The sequence below is a fragment of the Natrix helvetica genome (genome assembly GCF_964273705.1).
Source record: "Natrix helvetica genome assembly, chromosome: 1".
NCBI lineage: Eukaryota > Metazoa > Chordata > Lepidosauria > Squamata > Natricidae > Natrix > Natrix helvetica.
Genome location: NC_138548.1, coordinates 121,114,552 through 121,132,457, shown reverse-complemented (window position 1 = coordinate 121,132,457; position 17,906 = coordinate 121,114,552). Strand labels below are relative to the sequence as shown.

At 44.7% G+C, this 17,906-nt stretch overlaps 1 protein-coding gene across 3 annotated transcripts in view; it reads left to right on the top strand.

Annotated features, from left to right (window-relative positions):
• The window catches only part of LOC309385086 (membrane-spanning 4-domains subfamily A member 12-like), a 28,588-nt gene extending 14,272 nt beyond the window's left edge, over positions 1-14,316 (top strand). Inside the window, exons 3-6 of one of the 3 annotated variants that reach the window (XM_081939176.1) lie at positions 2,450-2,506; positions 9,370-9,501; positions 10,652-10,762; positions 11,093-14,316. In XM_081939176.1, coding sequence (XP_081795302.1) covers positions 2,450-2,506; positions 9,370-9,501; positions 10,652-10,762; positions 11,093-11,215 — 423 coding nt within the window. In that variant the 3' untranslated portion in view covers positions 11,216-14,316. The remainder of the gene's footprint in view (positions 1-2,449; positions 2,507-9,369; positions 9,502-10,651; positions 10,763-11,092) is intronic. The other 2 variants (XM_081939177.1, XM_081939178.1) reach the window with 2 other exon arrangements.
• Positions 14,317-17,906: the final 3,590 nt, after the last annotated feature.

The window sequence follows — 17,906 nt, the reverse complement described above, 5'->3', positions numbered from 1 at the left end:
CAGTGTTTCTTAACCTTCTCAACTTGAAGCAGTGTAGACTTCAACTCCTAGAATTCCCCAGCTGGCTTAGCTGGCTGGGGAATTCTGGGAGTTGAAGTCCACACTTTTTCAAGTTGTGAAGGTTGAGAAACACTGGGTTAGATGATGTAGCAGATAAGTTGAGTGTCCTCTAAGCATAATTATCAGAGAGAGAGAGAAAAGACCAAAGACCTCAGCAAAGTCTACTTGGACACAATGATGCACACTTGCCAATAGAAAGATATAGAAATAATCTAATAAATAAATATTGAATAGTGTTTGTGGGGAACAGGAAGATATACCATGGAAGTTTTGTCTAAACCTTTTTGTGGTTAAGTCTTTGTTTTTATAATGTAAACTCTATGTTCATATCTTCATGCTTAACAGCAAAGGCACTTTCATATAATAAGACAAATCTGGAAAGTACAATCTTTAACAGATTATACATAAACCCAGGCATTTCTTTGCTAGCTTTAGGAGAACTGCATCCAGCAAATTCTGTTTGTGTGTGAAGCAGCAATGTGAGGTACTGTCAAAGCTAAGTCTGACTCGTGTTCAGTTCTGTGACTGTCATCTGAACAATTTCACCATCAATTTCCTGCGGAGGTGTCCATATTCTTACACCTGTGTTTATGTAGTTGTCTCTGTTCACACAACTTCATTGCTCCATATGTCTGAAACCAGTTATCAGTCTGATCACCCTGGCTCACTTTTCATTAGTATCCTCCCAGCATTCTTCTGTATTGTTGTGTCACATTCCTATATGAGGCTTAAGATGTGGTTTGCTTAAATGAGCATGTGACATAAGTCTGAAATCAAAACTCTGACTCTCTCCTGTTTTCCAGCAACTAACAACAATGCTGGTTTGATGCTGGCTGTACCAAATGCCTTACCTTGGACCCTCTCCTCGGTCAACAGGACTCTAGCTATTGGCTTCCCTACAGATCTGCACTCTACTTTCCCACAGTGCCACAATGGAAATGGCTATGGTGCTTATTAACTGACTAGGGGCTGACTCTGAATCAGACAATCACAATTGTGTATTTATGAAAAGTAGCAAGGGAAGAACTCAAAAGACTATTTAAGCCTCATATAGAGAAATACCCAAAACTACATTAGCAAAATCACTTCCCAAAATTCATTTACTTTCCTTATCTGACTAGGGCTGCAATGAATCTCCTCTACAAATCAATACAAATTATCATTGATAAAAAGATTGGTCTCACTCAACAATCACATTTTTGTCCTCACTACTCATGTCCTCATTTGTTCAGTGCCATTGAATTTTTGTTGTGAGGGTCTATGTGCTTATGTTGAGTAAATTTTTTTCTTCATAATTTTGATAAACCTATTTACTAAACTATTTAGATTTGCTACCACAGCCAGAAGGGCTAAAGTGCAATGTTGGCAAATGAGGACAAGGGAGGTTGGGAAACTGGCTTTTAAATATAAAACATACAAATATGGCAAATACTTTCATCTCAGCCCTAAAATGAATCATAATTGAGCACAGACTGTACTGTTCTATGGCTCCAAAGCAAAGAATCTATAATTTGAAGGCAAAAGAGTACCTCTTAACTTCTGCCTACCAAGAGACAGAGCAGGAGCAACCTTTTTTTCAAGGTTGTGGAACAAGATGGAAGACTGGGATGGGATGGGATAGAATAGATAGATGATAGCTAGATAGCTAGATAGCTAGATGGATGGATGGATGGATGGATAGGTAGGTAGGTAGGTAGGTAGGTAGGTAGGTAGGTAGGTAGGTAGGTAGGCAGGCAGGCAAGCAGGCAGACATTGACAGATAAACCGAAAGACAGATAGACAAACAAACAGACAGACAAACGATGTAGATGGATATGAGACTGACTTGCCTGAAAAGATAAGACTTCTCAGATATCAGTATAGGACAATATTTTTAATAGAGATTTGCATATTAATAGAAAGTATATAAGCAAATATCTTTGTAAACAGTCCAGAGTTACTGACAATGAGTTGGGCAGCCATATATATTTTCATAAACAAACAAATAAATAAAGGAGCCAAAAGTGAAAGATTCTCCCCACTCCTATTCTTACTGATACCTCCCTTTCTATCCTATTTTTATGGCAGATATTATTTCCTTTCCTTTCTTTGTCTGTCTTTTCCTCCCTGTTGTGTCAGATTAAAGCTAAGTGTTTTTACTGTGGATTCAGATGAATTATTAGCAGAAGGGCCCCTTGTCTCCCATCCTTGACTAAATGTTTGACTTCCAGGACAGACACTGGGTTATATCCCACTGCTTAGTTTACAGATAGCTCTCTTGACAAAGCATTTCATGGTACCAATCTTCCTCTCCATTTCTACCACCACGAGAGATTATCTAGTGAAGGTTGTACGGGATGTTCTCTTAATTGAGATGTGAATGTTTATTACTTTCCTTCTTTCCACACAGTTCATTGTTTCTGGATGTCTCTCAATTGGTGCTGAGAAGAGCCCTACAGAATGTGCAGTGAGTCTGCCTCATGTTGTTGTTTTTTTCTTTACTATGATCTGCAATTTAATGCTTTAAATACTAGAAAAGATCTTAGTTGAAACAACTGCACTTGCATCCATGAAGAGAGCAAAAGTGTGGCAACTTCATCACACAAATGCCACAGCTTACTTCTGCTGGACGTGGGGATACAAGTACATAAGTGTGGCGTTTGTATGATGATCTTACTGCATGCGAGATATTTTTTTTTTAATCATCAGGGTCGCTGCAAATGGTGTTGATTGCCTCCCAGGAGCAAGTATGACTGCTTTAAGAAGATTTGGAAGCCCACTAAATGCATGTGAACCTCTTAGAGGAGAATATTCATGTGGTGAGGCTGGGGGTGGAGGTGTCATTAGAGTACATAGGCATTGTTCATTTGTCCTATTAAAAACCCACTGCATTTTTAGAAGAGGTTTCTTTTTCCATTCCAGGATTTTAACTGTCTTTTAGTACAATATTTCGTATAACACCAGTTATTAGAACCAAAAGTATTGTTCCCAAAAGTAACATGCTCTGCCCAGGGCATTAAACTCTATTTTAGACTTTGCCTTCAGCTGGGTGTTCCATCACTAGAGGAATTTAATAATAGGTTGGGCAGCTATTTATATATTTATTTATTTTATTTGTCAACAAGTACAAGGAAACAAGTATGAAAATGCATGAAAAAATGGCACAAATAAATGGATATAAGTAAGCAAAACATAGCCATAAACACATAAAAAGAGTACATATAAACGGGACAGGGATGGTAGGCATGCTGGTGCGCTTATGGATGCCCCCTTGGGGATCTCTTAGGAAATGCGTAAGGTCCACGGTAGACAGCTTACGGTAAAAGGTATGGAGGTTAGAGGAACTAACAACAGGATCAGGTAGGGTGTTCCATTCATTTACTACTCTATTGTTGAAATCGTTTTTCCTGCAATCAAGATTAGAACGGATTGCATTTAGTTTGTATCTATTGATAGCCCTTGTGCAGTTGAATATTTGTTATTCAATGGTTGTTATTTCATTTGTCTGAAATAGTATAGGGTCCCTGTGTGATCAGGGTGTTGAACTAGAAGACCTCAAAGATCCCTTCGAACTCTGTTACTCTGTTATCTGTAGCCACTATGCAGCAGTTCTTTGCCTCTGCATATACCCACACAGAACTCAGTGGGACTTAGCTCTGAGTAATCCTCTATGGGGAGGAGATAGAGAGGTTCTGAGTTTTTCTTAGTGACCATATTTCTAAAAAGGAGCAGCAAACATTTCTAAGGAGATTTTGGACTAATGTTGTCACAAAGGAAGTTACATCCAAAACGGAAGAGATTCAGACTGAGGGTACTCACTGGTTCATCTTTCTTGGTGAACTTCTCAAACTTTGGAAGTTGAGTTTGCTTTTTGAGAAACAGAAGGCAGCATTCTTCACTATATGTTAGATAGGGTGAATGGATGAGGCAGACTCAGGCTTTAGCAACAAACAGCTCTTTATTAAGTGACAACTATGTACAATCCAGCAAAGACTCTGTCTGGCAGCAGCCCTTTTATAGGGAGCTGTCAGACCTTTCAACCAATCAGATTTGAATACTGTTCCCACTGGAACAGAAGACCTTGGTGGAAACTACCATACTGTTTGTCAGTATGTAACACCCCTCACCTCTTAGTTGGGATCGTCCAGCTTGTAATGTACTCACGCAGTTAGGCGGGCTTTCTGGTGACTCGCCCAGATCTGTGCAGTTCAATCAGCACTGGATCTTCAGTCAGGTCGGATGGACCTGTTGTCTCTCTGGCTTCGCCTGGTGGAAGCTCCTGGAACTTTCCACAGGGCGCGGCTGGAGTTTCTGGAGCCAGTTCACTCGGAACTCGCTGCGGCCCTGCAACTTCACCAGATAAGTACCCCGGTACCTTCGGGCTTGAGAAGTCTATGGAAGGAGGGAATTTGTGCTCCTTTTGGGTAGGGCTTTGGCTAACTCATGCAGGAGTTACCTCTGGTTGCCTAAGGTTGGATTGAGAGAGGCGGCCACGGAGTTGGTCAATGTGCCGCCTCCAAGTTCTATCGTCCTTGAGCTCCAATTGATACGAGCGAAGTCTGGTAATTCCTGCAACCGTGTCAGGAATCCAGAGCCCCCCCCCCCCCCCAGTGTAGTTGTGGGCATAAACTCAATTCCCTATGCTAAAGTGTCTAATTTTGCCGGTGGAATCTGGGGGCATCACGGCAGAGTAGTTTGGGTGTAGCCGGTCTAACGGCGATCTTAGCCGGTGACCCATTAGAAGCTCAGAGGGGCTTCTCCCGGTAGTAGCACTTGGCATGATGTGCTGAATGAGGAGGATTTGATCAACCCATGTTTGCCAATCTCCCGGCCCCATCCTAGATAAGGTTTCTTTAGTGGATCACACCATTCTCTCCACCTGTCCATTACTAGCCGGATGGAATGGAGCGACCAGGGTATGCCTGATTCCCTGTGAAGCTAAGTTGCATGGCCGTAAATTGGGGCCTGTTGTCAGAGACTAAGACACCGGGCAGGCCATGAGTGGAGAATAGTCTCTGTAGTGCCTTGATGACTGCTTTTGCCATGGTAGTGGCCATGAGGACTATCTCTAACCATTTTGAGTAGGCGTCCACAACTAACATGAATACTTGGCCATGAACTGGGCCAGCAAAGTCAATGTGCACCCTAGACCAGGGTGACTGAGATCACTCCCACTCCTTAGCGGGCACCTCTGGGGGAGCTGGTCTGGACTCCTGGCATGGTGTGCAGGTAGCCACCCATTCCTCAATCCCCCTATCTATGTTACGCCACCACACATAACTCCTGACCAAAAATTTCATCCAGACAATTCCCGGATGCCCTAGGTGCAACGCATCTAATACTGCAACTCGCAGTTTGATTGGAACAATGACCCGGTCCCCCCACAGTAAACAACCATTGACAACAGATAGTTCGTCCCTTTTAACAAAAAACATTTTACACTCTGGCCCAACCGGTCCCTTGGGCCACCCCCTCTACACCCAGTTCAAAACCTGTTTCAAAGTCCAGCCTTTAGCTGAGTGGTGGGCGACCTGACTGAGCAGCCTCAAGGCAGTCTATGAGTAGGACTGGTGTCTCAGGGGTTGGATCGGCAAGCAGTTCTGGTAGAGGGCATTGGCTGAGGGTGTCAGCATGCCCCAATGTGGTGCCAGGTGGATGGATGATGCAGTAGCTGTAGGCCGTGAGGAAAATAGTCCAACAAGTCATTTGCAGTGACAGCGATGCCAGAGTAGGCCAGTCCCCAGCCAGCAGGCACAGAAGTGGTTTATGGCCTGTGATGATTTCAAAATCACGGCCATACAAGTACTCATGGAACTGTTTCACAACAGCTACTGCTGCCAGAGCCTCATGATCCAGTTGGCTGTAATTCCATTCAGCAGCTGACAGGATTCTTGAGTAGTAGGTGATGGGTGCCTCAGTTCCACTGGGCATGTAGTGGCTGAGGATGGCCCCAACGCTGAACGGAGAAGCATCACAAGTCAACACAAGTGGCAGAGTCTGGTTGTACTAGACCAAGAACGTGTCCGCTGACAGCAATCTTTTCACCGGGGCAAATGCTGCAGCTTCAGCTCTGCCCCAGGTCCATTTCGCCTTCTTGCTGAGGAGCCAATGCAAAGGCTCAGCAACCGTGGATTTCTGTTTAAGAAAGATGCTGTAGAAGTTAAGGAGTCTGAGGAATGCCTGGAGCTGGTCTGATTGCGAGGTGTAGGGGCGTCCTGGATTGCTTTAATTTTTTTGTTTGTGGGGTGACTCTCAGAGCTGTTGATGAGGTACCCTAAGAATTCAACTCTTGGCACATTAATTTGCCATTTTTCTTTTTTAAGATTGAGACCTTTTTCACTAATTCTGATCAAAACAGCCCTAAGTCATTTGAAAAGTTGCTCCTTATTTGCAGCTGACACCAATATATCGTCAAAATAGGGGACAACTCCTGGTATCTCCTGCAAAAGCCATTCCATGACACTTTGGAACAGTCCAGGGGCAATACTAACACCGAATTGCAGTCAGGTGCATTTAAAGGCGCCCCTATGCATCACAATGGTTTGTGCCTCTGTCGTGGCGCCATCTACAGGCAACTGTTGGTATGCCTGTGCCATGTCCAATTTAGTGAATACTTTTCCGGGGCCTAGTGAATGTAGTAAATGCTGTACAATGGGTACAAGATAAGCGCTTTATTGTAAAGCTTTATTTATTGTGCACTTGTAATCCACACAGATGCAGACTGACCTGTCAGGCTTGACCTTGGTCACTTTAGGGATCTCTCAGCGTGCATGATCTACTGGCTCTAGGATTCCCTGGCCAATTAATTTGTCCAGTTCAAGATCAATTTTGGGGTGGAGAGCGAAAGGGACTTTCCTGGGTTTAAGCCTAATAGGGGCTATGTTGGGGTCCAAATTAAAAGAGATTGGAATCCCCACATACTTACCTAGAATGGTGCCAAAGACTTTCTCGAACTCCTTAAGGAGTTTTTCGATGCTCTCGTCATGAACGGCATTAATTCCAGTCACTCCCAGACCAAGGGATTCGAACCAGTCTAAGCCTAGGAGGCTCTGCAGGGGTCCGCCGACCACTGTCACAGGAAGCAGTCCATTAAAGGACTTGAATTGCATTTGGAAAGTTCCTTGGCCCAGAACCAGGATTCGGTTCCCATGGTAGTCGCTCAGGCATAGGTCTAGAAGCCTCGGCTTGTGCCTCCTCAAGTTGGGGACAGCCTTCTTAAGCGTAGCCTAGGACATAATGGTCAGTGATGACCCTGTGTCAATCTCCATGGAGCATGGAGATCCCTCAAGGAGGATGGTGACCCTCAGCTTTTTAGCCCGCAGCGTGCATGCTTGACTGATGGTAGTCTGGAAAGTTGCGCCGGATTCTGCCCCATACTGTTTTGGCTGTGGTTGCCATGAGTCTCTTCTTGGCGGTTTTGGGCATGCAGGTTGGCCCTTCGGTTGCTTTGGTGCTGCAGGGAACTCGCTTCTGCAGACCCTGGCAATGTGCCCTTTTCGTTCGCAGCGCTGGCAGATGGGGTCCAGAAACAGCAAGCTGATCTCTGGTAATTGCCTCCAGAGCCGGCACAAGGCGGGAAATGCATTTCAAAATTCTGCACCGATTCTTTGCGGTCAGTGCACATATGGTAGATGTAGTCCTCGCTGTCTGAAGCTTCTGGCTCCGTAGTCTCACGATGCACCTCCGCAGTTTTGCGCGCACTCTTTGGGCTGCTCTGCCTCTGCAGCATCTCCATCGACTTGGTTGAAGACTTGGTAGCCCTGGCTTTGTCCAGGGCAATTTGTAGAGTGAGGTTCATTTTGGCGAGCAACCTCCTCTGTAAACTAATGTCTCGAACACCACAAATAATTCTGTCTAGCAAGAGTTCATATAAGTCCCTGAACTTGCAGTAATCTGCAGCCTTCTGAAGTGCAGCAACATATTGATTGGTTGTTTCTCCTTCCTACTGGTTGTGGAGGTTGAATTCATGCCTCCGCATGTATTTAGACAGTCTAGGAGCGTTGTGTGTCCGCAGCATCTATTGTAGGACTGACCAAGTGACCGACTGGATCGGCGTTGGTTTGGACAAGTCTTTAGCTGTCTTGAACACGTCTGGTCTGCAGTTGGTCAGGAACATTGCTTTCTTCCGGCCTTCGGACAGGCCCAGGAGGTCGTTGGTTTCAAGGAAGCATTTGAACCTCATCGTATATGAGTCCCAGTGCTCAGTGGCTGGGTCATATGGAGCTGGTGGGGCGTGTGTAGTCATCTTGTCTTGGCAAGCAGATTTGAATTAGCCGCTTCAAAATGGCTGCTCAATGCTGCGCTTTGCTCCGGGCTGGATTGGATCGCTGGATTGTATTTGCTCTTTTGGTGCCTAGTTGCCTTCCAATCCCATCCTTGTCGCCAGTGTTAGATAGGGTGAATGGATGAGGCAGACTCAGGCTTCAGCAACAAACAGCTCTTTATTAAGTGACAACTATGTACAATCCAGCAAAGACTCTGTCTGGCAGCAGCCCTTTTATAGGGAGCTGTCAGACCTTTCAACCAATCAGATTTGAATATTGATCCTACCGGAACAGAGGACCTTGGTGGAAACTACCATACTGTTTGTCAGTATGTAACACTATATGCCATCTTATTGTACTGCTGATTTTGCAGCTGGGTGTATAGATTGTGCGGGGAGTATTGTACCTATTTCAAACAAAGGTGAGAGTAGGACCAAAGAGATTAGAGTGCTCAACACTGAAAATGGTATCTCTGTCATCACCTTCACCTCTCTAAAACATTTCTGTCTCCAGTCTAACCAAAATCTGTAGGAGGCAACCCTACTTGAAACTTTCTAATTCTCTATGAAAATGTTGAATTTCCAAAGATATGAGAAGCAGAACTAGAGCTGAAGTAGTTCTTCCTATGTATTAATATTCTAAATCAGCATTCACTATGAAGGGTCTTTGATGGTCTCTGAGCTTGGTTGTTTTCTAGCAGATGTTTCATTATCCAAACTAGGTAACATCATCAGTGCTTCCTTTACTATCCTTGTTATCTCCCAACATGTTGGATTACAATTCCCAAGTTCCCAGCTATTTGCTCTGGAGATTTTGAAACATTTGTCCCTCTACTACTTTGAACATCTGGAATCACTAAATCATTATTATGACTTTGAATATAATCAGTAATACAATGATTGATGATGCTAGAAGATGCTTTAAGTCACTAGAGGACCTTCTTCCTCCAAGCTATAGTCCCAACCCATCTGCATGACACCTGATTGGGTAAGGTTGTCCTAAATCTCAAAACAGTAAAAATTGTTCTTGCTGTGATAACCTAACATTCAATGTTTGTGTCTTTTAGGTAAAAGGCTCACAAGCCATGAATATCATCAGTGCCATTTTTGCGTTACTTGGAATATTGGCTTTTATAGTAGACCTGAGCATAAATGCGCCATTTCATTCAGATGATAACTACGAGTATTTACTAGTGATGGTAAGTGTCAAAGGTTCAGACCTAGTGTATCTGACATTAGCAAAGGAATTAGAAGAGTTTATGGTCTAGTACTTATTGTATATTTGAGAAGGAAAACATCAAAGTATAAGGATGTATACAACTGAAGAACATTTCATGTGGGCAGTCAATCATTTATATCCAGCACATCTGAAACCCAGATGAAGATACTCGAGTCCAAACTGGTAACTCGGTTCAAGCTATGATTAGCCAGGTTTCAGCACCACCCTTCTCTAGTGTTAAGACTATACCAGGGGTTTCAAACTCTCAGCCCACAAGCTGGATGCGTCACACATTGGCCACGCCCACCCCCAGTTTAGCAAAGGAGGGAAATCATGATATGTCATGTGACAACAATGTGACAACGCGAGTTTGACACCCCTGGACTATACTATTAGGCATGATTTCCTTAGCATGACACCTACTTTTACTTCTGGATTGGCTCTCAAGTGTGAATTGGAGTAAGGTGTCCTCAGGATCATCTGATAATTTCATCACAATGCAGAAGATAATGGATATGGCCCAGTTTAAACGTTGAATATTCAACTATGTTCACTTTGAAAAGGCTTATGTTCACAAAGACTAGAGAAGGAGTCTTGCACCTTTTAAATCTGAAGGGGACATTTGGTCTTTGGGGAGCTCTTGTAAAGGGCTGAGGGACAGAGCTCTTTTATCCAAATGTGACATTTTCTCCCAACCCTCTTTCTAGAGGACTTCTCTTCTCCCCCAATTACTTTTGCCTTCTTTCCCCCAATCACTTTTGCCCCCTTTTAAGCAGCTCAGCCGTCTCTGGACTTCTGCTGCTGCTCATCACTATTTTCTAAGAATAGTTTATAGGACCATTTGAGATACAGAAACATTTTTTTTAGAAATGAAGATGCTGCTGCAAGTCCACTGTATTATAGCAACATTTATGGTTTTGAAATTAAATGGACCTAGAAGTACAGAGGTAGGACAAAACCAATGAGACCCAGTAGGAGATGTCTGCAGGAGTCCTGGGGCTCCAAGGCATGAAGTGGGACCCTGGGAACAGAACAAAGAATTATATGGACTAAGGCAGCCTCCAAGAGAAGTAAGTGGATAGATTCCCATTTGCTAATCGGCTTATATCATTGTTTCCATTGGGGAAAAGACAGGCAATCGGATCACCATTGTGCTGTTGACATTCACCATTGTGGAATTGTGCATTGCATCGGCAACTGCATATTTTTGGTGCCGGGCGACCCGTTCTGACTCCAATGAGGTGAGATTTCATACCCAAATTATAATTGCAGCTACATCTGTGAATTAGAGTTAGGTTATTGTTAACGTTTCTGATTCTGATTAAAGTGTATCAGTCATTGTGTGTCAGGTTTTGATGAAAACAATGGCATATTGTAGCTAGGATGGACAGATGAATGGGAATTAAACAGAATTAATCTGAGAGGGAATGAGGTCAGAAAATGAAAATACCTTTTAAAAATGATCCGATCGGTTGAGTTTTGATGTTTGGGGGTGGGGGAGAAAATGAGTTCCTCAAATGAATGTGCAAAAACCTAGAAGGGAGACAAGACTAATGTGGTTTGTTTTCTAGGCTACATTGATTGACCCAAACACCGTCAGGACAGATAATGAAGTCCCTTCTGTAGAATCTTCAATACATTTTCCACCAAGCTCTAATGATGTAAGTTATGATTTAAATGTCGATACCGTGTAGAAGACTAGGCTGGAGGAATTTGTATGGAGAAGTCACATCAGCTGCATTTCTTTTGGGGCATAAAAGTTAGCCTTTTCCTGCATGACAGAGTTCCTTTATTTTTGTCAGTATTCTAGCTGACAAGTAAAGGCAAAGGGCCTGTCTCTCTACTCTCTCCTGTACTGTCTCAATTTAAGCCTGGAATAACAGACATGTGACTTGATATTTTTTGCCTCGGAGTAAAAGGTAATGCTTCATTTTGCATGGGCTGTGAATGGAAACAACCATACGCGACACGTGGACTGTTAAGCTGTCAAAGTGAGGTTCGAGGACAATCATGATACCATATTGGAAGTAGTCACAAAATAGTTGGCGACCCAGACTGAGAACATGGAACTGAAGCCAATAGATGCCCAAGGTGGACATTAATGCATCTTTTCAGCTCTGGCTGGCTCTGATATTGACTTGGGACATGTTAACACAGAAACCAGTACATGATGTTAATTTCTGTTGACCAAAGTCCTGTCTTGCAGCTGGTTAATAAAGACTCTGTAACATTCTTAGGTGTCCTGGCAAATGCCCAGTATATGCCACTCTCTGGGCCTCAGTCTCTGTAATTGATTCCTCCTCATGTTTTCTTATGGGAGCTGAAAATCAGAATACTGTAGAAAGCAGCATCTGCAGATTAATTTGAGCAAAGCTGATTGGTTTTACATGAAGCATACATGCAACGTTGGATGCTCGTTATACTGTTTGCCATTTATATTTGCATTTAGTACATCCTATTAAGATATTCATAGAACAGCCTTGGGAAATGTTCCATCCTTTATTCTCTGCAAGGACCGCTTGTTTGTGACAGTCTCACTTCCAGCTTTGTTGAGCCAAAATTGCTGTTTTGGTTTCTTTTCATTGGCCCTGGCTTGGTTGTACCAAATAAGAAATCAGAGGAGAAAGCACACTCACACCCCAGAACATTAAATCCTAGTTCAATTTTATGTATTTCAAAGTTGGACATGCAGGTTAGTACCTCCGCGTCTTGTAGAGAGAAAAAATGGCACAAATTCTAGGGGATATCAGATAATCTTGGATGGTATTTTGTAGTAATCATTTCTATTGATGGACCACTAACAGTTTTTTGTACCACTGAAGGGCAGCTGTAACTCAGATGCAGGACCAGAAATGTTAGAAGAAACATGGGAATACACGTCTGGTCCTACACTGATAATCAGAGTGACTTAGTTCTGGATTTACTATTCTTCAAATGGATTCCTCCCACTGTTTATAACTGCAGCTAGTACAGCCAATGTTCAGGGAGGATGTAGGGACAGGCAAAATTAAGAGTGACCTAAGCTTGGAAAGTCTGGCTTAGAAGAACTGGCTTTTCACTTAAAAGTGTCTACTGTAAGAAGGAAAGCATTTGGACCAGACCCTGACCCTTAGCCAAGTGTGCAGCTTCCATGGCTGTAATAGAATGCAGGACTGCTTCCCAGTCCACCAGGAAATTCTCTTGGTCACACAGCATTGAAATGGGTGAGAGGTTCATAAGACATGTAAACTTTGTGAACATGGATCATGGAATTTGGAAAGGAGAAGTTTTGATAGACCCTGATCCTGGCCTCTAAAAACGCTAGGTTGGGATGTTTTCCCCTTTCTTTCTTTCTGGCTCCATATTATGTATTTTGTACTATTTTCAGAGTTTGGAATTCTCTGGCTTGAGATTGGTTTCCTTGGCTTCTAAGCATCTTGACTAATGTTTTTTGCAGAGCATGTTTTAAGAGAAATTTCTACAATTTTAATGCCTATCTGTGAAACAGGGATACCTAACTTGGGTGACTTCACTGAGGTCTGGTTCTTGTAGCTGTTTATTTGATTTTAGACCAAGTTAAGTTTTAGATCTCTTCAGTGATTCACTATTTTTAAAAATTAACCTTGTTTTTCATGAATGTTTTTAAAAACTGCAATAAAACATGAGACAACTCATGCCTGTCCTTTGACTTTTATCTGATGCTTAACAAAGAATCCACCTTCATAATGTTGAATGGCCTTAGCTTCTCCAGACGAAAATGATGTAATATGTTGTCGGAATGTGTTTTTGTGCAACAATTACAGTAATATTCAGCCAGTAGGTGGCAGTGTTTACAAGTTTGGATCTGTGGGATACAGTCTACCAGTATATTCTTTTTGTTCTAAGTAGAGTTTCATGTTTCCTGTTACAGCTAAACATTTAAGCAGTAAAGCACATGGTGACTGTACACTCTGATCTGAAGTGCTATACTGTATATAAACCAAATTTCTAACAGAAAATTAACTAGGAGAGCCCTGTTATTTTCTTCTGTATGTGGTCTCACAGACAAATGTTAAATGAATGTAAGAAAATACATTTGTTAGTTCATAAATTTCTCAGGAATCAGAGAAGTGCAGTGATTAAATCAGGCTAGAAACTAGGACCCTGGGAGTTCTGGTCTCCCCTTAGGCAGAAGCCAACTGTGTGACTACAGGTAATTCTAAACGTATGATCATAACTGAGGCCAAAACTTATATTTTTAAGCAAGACAGTTGTTAAGTGAATTTTGCCCCATTTTACAACCTTTCTTGCCCAAGATGTTAAGTGAATCATCACAGTTGTTAAATTAGTAACACAGTTGTTAAGTGAATCTGGCTTTCCCATTGACTACACATGTCAGAAGGTCACAAAAGGTAATCACATACCCTGCAACTGGGACTCTGCAACTGGGATAAATACATGCCAGTTACCTAATTTTGATCACATGACTGGGGTTGCTATAATTGTAAGTGCGAAAAACATCACTTTTTCAGTGCCGTTGTAACTTTAAACAGTCACTAAATGAACGGTTGTTACTCAGGGACTACTTGTAGTCACTTTCTGGTCGTTAGAATGAATCACTTTCTCTCAGCTAGGAAAGAGGCAAGGGCAAACTTCTTCTGATAAAGCTCCCCCCCCCCCAAAAAAAAAATGCATGGATTTGTCCAGATAGTCTCTGAGAATCAGGCTTGATTGAATGGAAGAAAAAAAAATCTTAAACTCCATATACACACATATACATACATGTCCACTTATCAAGAAATAATGGAATGCTAAAATGAAATAAAATCCAGCTTAATAAAGATTACACCTGATTTGCCTCTCTTCTTCTTTGATCTGTTGGACTTACTGGAGATGTTCTGTGTTAGATACTCCCTCCAACCCTGGTGTTGCAGCAAGATAATAGTAGTTTCCACTCAGGTCATCTCTTTTGTATGGGAACAGAGAGGCCCCTGATTGGCTGGAGCGCTGGACAGCTCCCCTTTAAAAAGGGAGCTGCCTGACCATGCATTCAGTGGATGCCTGACCAATAAAGAGCTGTTGTTATCACTAGCCTTTTGCGCCTTTCATTACCCGATCTAACACTGGCGACGAAGGTGGGATTGGAAGGCAATTAGGCAGACAAAAGAGCAAAACTCACTGACAAAAGAGCTTGATCACAAGGCAGCATTCCACCTGGAGCGCAGGAGGGCAACAGGAGGACCATTACAAACCCAGAGAGAATCACAATGGCCACCTACGCCCAACCTCCTCCGTTCAACCCAGCCACGGACGATTGGGACGTGCATCTACTGCGTTTCGAGGTCTTCCTGGAGGCGAACGATCTTGGCGGCGTCCCGGAGGCCCGGAAAAAGAACCTATTCCTGGGTTACTGCGGCCCTAAAGTTTTGGAGACCGCCAAAAACCTCTCCGAGCCGCTGCCGCTGCATGCCGTCTCCTGGTCCGCATTGCAACAGACGTTGAAGACCCACTATGCCCCGAAGCCGTCCAAGTACGTTCGGCTATACCACTTCAACATGCGGAACCAGATGGAAGGCGAGTCGATAAATGAGTACATAACAGCACTCCGGAAAGCCGCAGCCCATTGCAAATTCCATGAGCTGGACGATGTTCTCTTAGATCGAATCATAATGGGAGTCCGAGACCAGGCTCTACAGGCGAGGCTGCTGGCGAGATCCAACCTTTCCCTCCAGATCGCTCTCGACGAGGCAAGGGCAGCCGAGTCAGCGAACAAGTCCATGGAGGCCCTTCAACGCCTCCACGCACAAACAGAGGCACCCAAGAGCGCCCGTGTCCACCGCAAGACCATCGAATCCAAGAGCTCCGAGAGCGACGAGGAAAGCAATTACCACATGCACAGTAGAAACACCAGCGTGGAAATTCAAGTCGCCAGGCCTGCCCTGTGCCAGCTGCGGAGGCGATCATGCTAGAGCAACCTGCCATTTCCAAGACGCGACATGCCGGCAGTGCGAGCGAAGGGGATACATCGCCAGAATTTGAGCAGCAAGTTCCCTGCAGCCACTAGTCACCCCGAAAGAGCGGAGAAGGGACCGAACCGGAGACAGCGATCAAACCAGAGGCTTCCCAGGAGGACAGAAACCAGTGACCAGATAGCCAACCTCACGGTGACGGCCCGGGGACGCCAGGGTCGCATCAGGAAGCCAAACATCACGGTTCCTGTGCGGCACATCCAAACCAGCCGCCCCAAAAAACTAAAGGTCACCGTTTTCCTCGAAGACACCCCTTGTGAGATGGAGATCGACACCGGATCGTCTCTGAAAAATCATCTCATGGTCAGTCCTGAAAAAGACGGTCCCGACCATACAGAAGGACTCAGACGCCCAGACATCCATCAGTGGGATTACCACTGGAACCTGGTTCCCCTCATTGGCCAAGGCACCTGAGTGGTCGTAGCCGAAGTAAACACCCTGAACGAGACGGGAAAAGCACCAGTCGCTACTGCCATCACGAACGCTGCGGAAACGATATTTAAGGAGTTCGAGGATGTCTTTGCCTCCGGTCTGGGTGAGTACAAGGGGGACCCTATTTCATTTAGCCTAGACCCAAACGTGGCACCAATTCGGCTAAAGCCTAGGCGAGTGCCTTTTGCCCTCCAATCAAAAATTGATAAAGAAATTGACAAACTGGTGAGCCAGGGAATCCTCGAACCAGTTGATCACGCCCGCTGGGAAACGCCAATCATGACCCCGGTTAAGCCCGATGGGTCTATCAGATTGTGCGCCAACTATAAATGCACAATCAACAAGGGGTTACAACAAAGCGTGTACCCCGTACCCGTAGTCCAGCATTTGTTGCATTCCCTCGGCCCGGAAAAAATATTTGCAAATCTGGACTTGGTGCATGCATACCAGCAGCTGCCAGTAGATGGCACCACTGTGGAGGCCCAAACAATCGTAACGCACAGGGGGGCGTTCAAATGTAACCACCTGCAATTCGGCATTAGCAATGCCCCTGGGCTGTTCCAAAGTATTATGGAGCAACTTTTGCAGGGGATACCAGGAGTCATCCCCTATTTTGACGACATATTGGTATCTGCCACAAACGAAGCGCAACTTTTAAAACGAGTTCGCGCTGTACTAGACAAAATCAGGAACAAGGGCTTCTGCCTAAAAAAGGAAAAGTGCAGAATAAATGTACCCAAGGTAGAATTTCTGGGCTACATGATCGATGGCTCTGGGATCCACCCGACTAACCAGAAAATCAGAGCTACTAGGGAAGCCCCTACTCCGAGGAATCAGTTCGAACTCCAGGTGTTCCTAGGACTCCTTAACTTTTATAGCGTGTTCCTCAAGCAGAAAGCGACAGTTGCTGAACCGCTCCACCGCCTGCTAGTGAAGAACGCAGAGTGGACATGGGGGAGGACCGATGCCAAGGCATTCGCCACCGTGAAGGGACTGTTATCAGCGGACTCTTTCTTGGTGCAATACAGCCAGACCCTGCCCCTGGTGCTGACCTGCGACACCTCTCCTTTCGGCGTCGGCACGGTCCTGAGCCATCAGATGCCGAACGGCACAGAAGCCCCCATCGCATTTTACTTGAGGACATTGTCCGCCGCCAAACAGAACTACAGCCAGTTGAACTGTGAAGCCCTGGCTGCAGTGGCAGGAGTCAAGCGGTTTCACGAGTACTTGTATGGCAGGGATTTTGAATTGGTGACGGACCACAAGCCCCTGTTGGGGACTATTGGCTGGGAACTGCCCAACACCAGTATCACTTTTCCCCCGCATGACCCGATGGACTATCTTCCTGGCAGCATATTCCTACCGGCTCATCCACCGTCCAGACACCACACTGGGACATGCTGACACGCTAAGCCGATGCCCACTACCAGACCTGCTCGCCAACCCCACCCCCGAGGCCGTGGTACTGCTGCTCGACCGGCTAGACTTGGGCCCCATCTCCTCCAGCGACGTCGCACACCACTCCTCAAAGGACCCCATCGTCAAACAAATATTGAACTGGGTGTGGAGGGAGTGGCCTAAGGGGTCGGTTGGAGTTGAATTCAAAGTGGGATGAACTGTCAGCCATCAAGGGTTGTCTACTGTGGGGGGACAGGGTAGCCATTCCCAAGTGACTACGAGTAGCCGTGTTAGAGGCTCTGCACATGGGTCACCCAGGAATTGTGAGGATGAAAGCATTGGCAAGGAGTTATGTTTGGTGGCCCAATTTGGACAGTGACATACAGGAGTGGGTAGCCACATGCACACCCTGCCAAGAGTCCAGACCAGCTCCCCCAGAGCACCCGCAAAAGAATGGGAGTGACCCCAAGCATCATGGTCCAGGGTCTACATAGATTTCACTGGCCCAGTTCACGGTCAGACATTCTTCATAATCGTGGACGCTTTCTCAAAGTGGCTGGAGGTAGCC